This window comes from Limulus polyphemus, unplaced genomic scaffold (genome assembly GCF_000517525.1).
Source record: "Limulus polyphemus unplaced genomic scaffold, Limulus_polyphemus-2.1.2 Scaffold2402, whole genome shotgun sequence".
Classification (NCBI taxonomy): Eukaryota; Metazoa; Arthropoda; class Merostomata; order Xiphosura; family Limulidae; genus Limulus; species Limulus polyphemus.
The window spans coordinates 83,373-92,257 of record NW_013668012.1 but is presented as its reverse complement, the minus strand read 5'-3'; the positions used below and the strand labels follow the sequence as shown (position 1 = coordinate 92,257).

General features: G+C 29.6%; 1 protein-coding gene across 5 annotated transcripts in view; it reads left to right on the top strand.

Annotated features, from left to right (window-relative positions):
- The window catches only part of LOC111087634 (aftiphilin-like), a 39,603-nt gene that overhangs the window by 7,491 nt on the left and 23,227 nt on the right, over nt 1-8,885 (top strand). For all 5 annotated transcript variants that reach the window (XM_022394932.1, XM_022394931.1, XM_022394929.1 and 2 more), the window contains exons 3-4: nt 5,199-5,332; nt 8,196-8,316. In XM_022394932.1, coding sequence (XP_022250640.1) covers nt 5,199-5,332; nt 8,196-8,316 — 255 coding nt within the window. The remainder of the gene's footprint in view (nt 1-5,198; nt 5,333-8,195; nt 8,317-8,885) is intronic.

The following is an 8,885-nucleotide window of genomic DNA, read 5'->3' as shown; positions in this document are numbered from 1 at the left end:
TTGATCTTAACACATGAAAAGGAACATCTTTACATAAACACCCGGTTGAACTTGCAGTTTGTTGGTGAATAATTTGTTTCTCAACTTACAGTCAAGAAGGCTAAGCCAAGAATACTAACCCAACAAAAACAAGCCATATTTATATTACTGGAACTACACATTTATTGGTTACTGTGAAAGCATGGCAATATAGGAAATGGGATTTTCATAAGCATTTACACCTATTCCAACACTAAATCCCAACCACCAAGTAAGAAAACTATCAAGTTTATTGGATAGGATACAACTTTATACTTTGTACAGAGCCATATCATAAATATTTTCTCTCACTTTTATAAAGTTCTTTAGACAACCACTGTATTGTAAAGAAGCTGGCAATTTCTATCCCACTGTGTTCTCAGAGCAACGATCTGAATATTTTCTGTAGGATACTTCCACCTTTTCAGTTATTGGATCAGCCCAGACTTTCTACAAAGCTGTAAACGTTTTATAATATCTAAGATAATTGTCATTGTAACCATTATACTGTCAACAAGTTATACCCTATCCCACTTTGTTTTCAAAGCAGGGAAAATTCTGGGAATTTGCACCTCATGAACTTGTTTGATATTGACGGTGTCAAAGTACTCAAAATATGGTAACACCTAAATTAAGCAGGTTTCTACTTCAGCCGCTAACGGTGGAATAACAATAGGAAATAGGTGTAAAAAGAATTGAAGAAACTCTTGGGATATTTATTGGAACTTTACTGTTCGTACTGAAGTGAACAGAGTACCCTTCATTTTGTTTCTTCTAATTTCTAACTCATCTACTACCAATAAAATAACTACAGAAAATAAGTGTGAAAAGGTGAGAGCTTAAACTCTCACCATAAGTACTTTGTAATCACTACTAACAATAATATACATTTTAGTTTGCAATCTTTATTTTTGTTATACTTTGATTACTTACCTACAACCTGGAGAAATAAGTATGTTACAGTACAAAAGATAACAAATAAAATATAAAGCTTTACTGAAAATAAAAATGTTTGATATTTAAATACAAGGTTTTTAATTTTTCATTTGTTTTAACTGTTTATAATTATAAAAGTAACTAGAATCATAAAAATAGAAAGTTGTTAGGTAAGATAATGAAAGAAAAAATTATTAAGAAAAAACCTTCATGGGGTATACGTGGCAGAGGCTTCTGCATTATGCTGCTTGATAGAGTTATGTCAATGCATGTGCACCATGTAATTTTCAACTTCTGTGGGGGTATTTTTAGTCAGACACAGTTCAAAGGTCAATAAAACAAAAATTAATAAATAGAAATAGATTTATACTGTTAAGAGATTAAAGCTATTTAGAATAAACTTTTGTGGTTTCCTATTACAATTTGCAGTTATTCTAGAACAAAAAAGGTAATATAGATTTATTTCCTAATTTTTATGGTGGTTATGAGGTCGGTTAAATTGATCAACGCCATATAATGTTAATATTGATAGAACAACAGATTAAATATAAAGTTTTATAAAAAAAAAATTTATTATTATCTAGAAGGATATAGAGATTACACAAACGAAACTTGACAAATTTCAGATAAAGAAATGTATGTTTAATCTTAAAATCAAAATTACTTTGTATGTTGAATAGTCAACCTTGTGAAGGAAAAAATTCACGAGCAAATCTTTAATAAAAAATTGCAAAACATAATTCAAAAACCAGATATTTTGTGTATGAAATCCTTGTAAAGTTTACTAATAATCTGCAAAATTTTATAAAGTCGTGTTTACATTTTCAAAAATTATAGTACAATTACTCTCGTAGATACTTTCCTGGTTACGAGTTGGGTGGATTCCACCCAGCTCGTAATGGAAGGATTAATGAAGTCCAGTTTGTTATTACTAGTGGAGTGTTTCAGGAGTCAGTGCTTGGTTCTTCACTTTTTATTATTTATATTAATAATACTGACAGAGGCATAATTAGTAAATTAATTATGTTTGATGATGACATTAACCCCTTACCTACCAGGGCCATTTTGTCTTATCATGAGGGCAAAATCACATTTGTGAACTAAAAAAATTATAGAGATCTTATCTTTTATTGGATTTCAGATTTTATTTTTGTAAATAGTAGCATAACATTCAATTATATGTATTAAATTGTATTATTTAATGAAGTTTGAAGAGAAGTTTAAAAAAAAAAAATCCCAAAATACATTTGAGACTAAATATGTGCCCTCTGAGAAAAACATTTTTTTCAACATTAAAAAAATGTTTTTCCCTTGCACTTTAGTGCTGGCCCTGCCATCTATGATTGGCACAATAAACAAAAGTACAGCTGCAATGAAACAAACTTGAAATAATAATGCATTTATGAAACAAAATTAAAATGTTTTTATGTACATATATAAACATGAAATCCTAGTTAAAAATAAAAAATACATGTCTATTGTTTAGGTTTACTTAGAAATATTATTTTTGGGTCTTGTATATTACTTGAAACCATAAGAATAGTACGTGATTATTAAAAAATTAAAAATAGACAAAATTTGCTTTCTATGGACAATAAAAAGTTTTTAGAGATTTTAAAATAATGTACTAAAATATAAAAAGTAATTAGTTCAAATCTGGAACAAATATAAATTTTATAATCATTTTTATAAATACCATTTCTTGATGTAATTAAAGATCATAATGCAAAAAAACTAAATTTATCAAAAGTAACAGACTTTATGTTTCTAAAACTGCGTGCATTTATGAAAGTTCTTATGAAGTTTCAAACAATTTCATCCACTGGTTTTATTGTTGGAACAAAATATAGCAAGACTTATGTTGGCTATGTAGAAAGTTAGTAGCCAGTGGTAATTGGGTTAATATTTTTGGTTATTTTTAGCTGTATTAATAATGATGAGATATTACAAAATCACTTGGATTAATTGGTAAGTCAGACAGATATTTAATAAATGACTTTTAGTTATTGTAAGTGCAAGGCAATGTATTTGGGTTTACATAATTTGGATCACATGTTCAGTATAGATGGGAACCCACTTAATAGTGTGACTGAGGAGAAGGATTTTGTCATAATGGTGAATACTTCACTCAAGCCATCGAAGCAATGCTCTTTTGCTCATAGTAAAGCTAATAGAATTTTAGAGTGTACTTATGAACATATGGATTAAAATTGAAAAAAAGGTAATTATCTCTGTACATATCACTTGTTAGGCTTAACATGAAATACTATGAACAGTTTGGTTTTCTTACCCAAGAAAGGATATTTTTATGAAAAGATTCAGAGGAGGGCCAGTGGAATGATTCCAGGTATGGAAGGATTATCATATCAATATGATTAAAATCTTTAATTTTATTTTCAGAAAAGAAGGTTGAGAGCCTTAGAGGTGATATTTTTGAAGTTTACAAGATTATCGAGAGAATTAATAGAATAAAGGTTTCTGATTTTTTATGCTGTATTCTGAAAGTAATAGGACAAGAGGACAGAACTTTAATATTTAGTAAAGACTGATTAGGCAGTTTTATTTTTCTAACAGGGTGATTAGCTAATATTTTGGTTTAAGAAATTAGCTGTCTTTGGCAGTAGGGAAAGACCACTTTAGAGTAGTTTAAGAGGGGAGTCAATGATTTCCTGAAAAATAATGGTGAGGATTACATTTATATTTTTCTCAAGTTTGGATGTGAAAAGGTAACCTATAATGACCAATTGTCCCTTATTATATTTTGTGTTATTGTATGAATACACTTAGCAGAAGCTAATGAAATTATCTTTTTTATACACTCATATTTTTATTTAGATAAAGATATACTTTGTTTCTTACATTTTAAAAATTTTAAGTAATGAATGAAAGAAATATGACTTGTTTTTAGTTATAGCACACTGTTAGCAAACATATCTCATATCTATAAAGTACTAAATTTGAATTTATTTTTCTCCAACTCAACCCTTCAGTGTACATGTCAAATCTTCTAATAATTTAAATATTGTTTAAATAGTCATAATTTCTTTTCAAAAGAAAATCTCACATATCTATTAAGAATCTTAACCATTTCGAACTTGCCTTTGTCTGGTCACTTTTGGGGCATATATCCCAAATCTGCAATACATAAGATAACTATAAGTATTTTGGAGCATCTGCTGTTATGCAATTTTTGAATTTTCAGTATCAGTTATATTTAGCTAGAATTATTTAAATCTTGAAAAGTTTTTAGTTAGTAGTCATCTTCTAAATATTATCATCTCAATATAGTCATAAGCTTAGATTTTCACCCAACAATAAAGTAAGGTTTAGTAGCATTATTAGGGGCTTCAAGTGCTAAGTTGATAGATATTTGGCAAGTCAGTTTAAAAATATGTTAGTATGGGATCTCATTAGAGGCCTTTGTTAGTAAACTTAAATTTTTTGAAAGGTTAAAAGAATTAAAAAAATATCTAAACAAATACTTAATGTAACTAGCAGTTATTAAATACAAGACAACAGTCTTTTTTTTTGTATCATTTTTAATAATTAATGATAAATTGATAAAGATTAATGAACCTGAGTTTGTGACATTACATACAGGCTACTTCTAGCTATGATATTTTTATCTGGTTTCTAGACTTAAAACAGGTATTAACATGTATAAATTGTCTCAGCTTGTTTTGAGTTCCATTAATAGGTCCTGAATATGGTGTCTGTTCAGAAATGTGTAAAGTAATACTTGTTCATAGGAAAGATAGATCAACATAAATTTTTTTTAGAGTTTATTGCTAATTATTTATTACAGTTTTAGTTTTTAATTCTGCAGACAGTTGTAGTATTGTAATGTAGAATAAGTTGAGTATAGAGTAAGTAAAGATTAAAATAATCATGATTTAGTGTTTCCAATTATGACTATTTTCAATTAATTAAAAGCTGTTGAACTTAATTGATTAATGTCACTACTCAGGAAAACAATCAAGAATTAAAAATTAGTGTTTCTGATTATTACCATTGTTGATTATATCAAGCATCATCAGAGTCCTTTGAGAATAATTGATTATTGAATGTAATATGTTAATGAGCCCAACAATTATTTGATGATAAAATTTCAATAATTGACCAGCTGTCTGTTTGCATGTTGTTTTCATTAAGTATTCCTTTTTTTCAGTTCTCTGGAAATTTAAACATTGTCTGCTATATTGTACTAAAAGTTTCTTATTTCATGCAACTTTTGTACGATTTAGGTGTCTTCTACCACAAAGTTAAAGGAGTACTTTACTGTAGTGTTTCCTGGAAAGGTTTTGGAAGAGCATGTCCATATGAAACTAGATCAAGGAGACCATGAAGCTTTGTTTCTTGGAGATCGTTTGTCAAGAAGGCAAGTTATATCTCATTTCACTGCTGTATGCTTACTAAAATACATAAATATCATGGCACGGTGGTACCTCAAGTTACGCTGTATGTATATTTAATTTGATAACTGTTGTAAAAAGCAAATAAAATGTAAAATGTGTAGTGTTATGGTTTTAGGATAAAAAGTAGCAACAGTAAAAGAAATGGTAAATAATGGTAAATAGAAAGAGTTGTGTACATTTAAGTGTATTGTATGTTTGTGGCAGAAGCAATGGTAGTATATAGTTATGTGTAGAAACTAATGTTTTTAGGAAAGTATTTTGCAGAACGTTTTCTGCAAATTCCACTTTTACGTTTGGTTTAGTTATTGATTATTTAACAGGTTAACATTCAAAAGTATTGTAATAATGTCTGTTGTCACCATTTTTATGCTGGTAATTTCTTTGTTGAGGATTTTCACTTTACATAGAATATGGAACTCCTAATAGCAACAACATTTTTATTCTTTAGAAGTGATTATAACTGTGTTATAACAGTTTAATGTATTACACATTAGTATATATTATATTTATGTATATGTCTTCTATGGCATGTTTTCAAATATTTTTCAGTACCAAAGCTCATTTTAATTACATGTGATAGTGGTTTTATTTTAATTATTTCACAGAAGTTAAAAGATGTTCAAGTTGAGTGGAAACTGATGTATCTATGCTACTAGTGCCTGAATCAACAAAGTTTACCAGTACCCTACTGGTGACAGCCACCTTACATTAAAAAAACTATTTTGTTATTGAGTACTACAGTTTAAATTCCTAAAGCTTACAAAGTATTAGAAGCCAATAGCCCTAACCTTTGTGTTAATCATGCACATATTAAGAGAAATGTGGGAAAAAACCATTTCCAGTAAACGTGAATTCTATTTTATTACGATCTCCAATAGATAGTTATTTGGATACAGTAGTTATAATCATGCTGGCAGCAAACTTGTACTGCAGAAGACAGATGGTGTAAATCTAGCAGGCTGGCTAATTGGCTTGGCATGCAATTAAATAAGTTGAATCTGTGGTTTTGCCTTCTCCATTTCCTCATGTTTAACCTAGGTATGGCATGCAACTGAAATGGGAATTACAAAAACAGCATGGCACCAGAAAGTGAAACTGGTAACCATTATACATGACAGTATCTATCCATAAATTGTGATGAAAATAGTATCATAATGTGGCCTGTTTTAGCTGGTTTGGACTTTCTCTCTGTTCAATAATAGCTTCAAACACCCTGTATACAATGCTTTAATGCTTGATTGATTTAGTTATGAAGAAGAACCTTATATTTGGAGTGATTATAATTCACTATACTATATTGAATACCTTGTCCTGCCATGGTTTAAGAAAATTAACATCCAAAATATGCATTTGTCAGCCAATAGCATTGACTTAATGCACCCATTACACTTGGAGCTTCTTTGCAAGAGAAATGACATTTTATACCACCAAATGTGTAACAACAATTGGTGGGAAGTGTAAACAACAGTAGACTGTGAATAATTCCAGAAGTGATTCCATTTCTTAATTATATGGGCCAGTAAAATATGACATCCTTTTCCCAGTGTTTACTACAGGGCTGCCAAAGCATGATGTACAACTTGCAGTGAAAAATGTAGCTTATAGGCAAAGATTTCCGTGAAAAATGAAACATTTTTACACACAAAAAAAACATCATGAATTTTAATAAATGACAGTTCTTGTCAAATTTTATGTACTGGAAATTGGGATGTTCACTTCCAGTTTTACACAAGACATGATTGTTATACACCAGTGATTCTTAGTGAATAAAACATTTTTAAGCTTCATCTTGCTTTAATCCCTTCTCCCTTATGAAATGAAATGAAAGTTTGTTATATTTTATATATCAACTTAGCATATTTAAAAAATAAAATGAGTTCAAATAAACACCACACTTTTATGGTACAATGTGGTGTATTACTATTTGCTAATAGAGAAGCTATTAAACCCAACATTCTCAGTTTTCAAAGATTCAGCAACTGCACATGGGGTGGTAAACCAAAAACTCTATAAAAGCCTTTATTTGATTTATATATGTGTGTATGGAGTATATAATATATTTCAAACCATTAAGTTAAAATATAGGTTGTTTTATATAATGAAGTAAAGTATATGTCTTCCACCCCCAGAAAATAGCAGTGGTAAAGAGTCCTATGGGTAAAAATTTATGCCTTGAAGATTTTAGTTATTTTGCATACCTGGTGTGCTTTCTCACTATTTCTGACAATAAAGAGTAGCATTAGATGCAAGATTTTGGTATTATTACATTTTATGTATAAGTTATTATGTATATATTTTAAACTTTGTTTGTTTGTGTTTTAGCTGTGGCATAGTGGCTCATAGAATGGCTGAGTTTTTTGTTTTTTTCAAGTACAAACTTTTAGCTCATAGCTCCTTCATCTCTTGCTTGATTTGAGATCTAATTACAAATTTGGGTTCAGGAGGTCAAAACCTTTTGATTGATTTATTTGACCGTGCCCAAGGTCTCGTATATTAATTTACTCTAATCCTGCCTATAAGAATTACAGTTTGAGGGTATGCTGGTAGAGATCCCGGTGAGTGATAAAATGGAATCGGGTATTTGCACATCTCATGCTTGGTATTGCTGGCACACAAAAATATAACTGATAAAAAGGGGGGAAAAAAAAAGATCTCATAAATTAATTTACTCTAATCCTGCCTGATAACATTTCATATTCCATGGCTATTGAGGATTCCTTCTTGTTTCATTCTGTTGTCATGTTTTAGAATTCTGTTGTATATTCTGAATTCATAAAAGCACATAAGACATTAATGATATATTATTCTAATGTTTTCTACTTCCAGCCACATGTTGTGGGGTCGACTACAGGACATTGAAGAGACACCAGCTCTATTATACCATTGGGGAGGATCTCGTTCATGCCAACATATGCTCTGTTCCCTTAATATTGACACTAGGAATATAGTAAGTATGCATTGCATGTACTGAAAAAATTTTTCATGTTTTTATAAGATTTTCATTTTTGCAGTTTGTGGTTTTTGTTTTAGCTTACACTTTTCTTCTTACCATTTATTCTTTGTTCATTTAAATTTATCAATACTGTTATAAAATTATAGAACCGACATAATTCTTGCATGGGAAAGCATATTGTTTATTACTGTGTACAACTACTACTGTTTTAGTAGCAAGTAATTAATTAATTGAATTTATAAATTATTAAACAAAAAATTTGTTGTCTTTGAATGATAAAGAGCATTTACATTTATGAATGTATATCTTATGAAGTTGGAAGATGAAGTTTAAGGTAATGTCAGGTAAGTTTTTTCTGTTGAGCTGGATATAACAATCTAAAGACAGTTATTCTTGTAGTATAGATATAGTTATTTTATACCTGATGATGAACTATTTCAGTTAGTTATTTGTCTTCATCAGGGCTGTGTGCAAGAATTTAAATTTGCCTGCTGTTGGGAGGGGGGCATGTTAAACACACAAATTTCTATGCATATGAAGTATGCTCATGTGTTGATATGGTG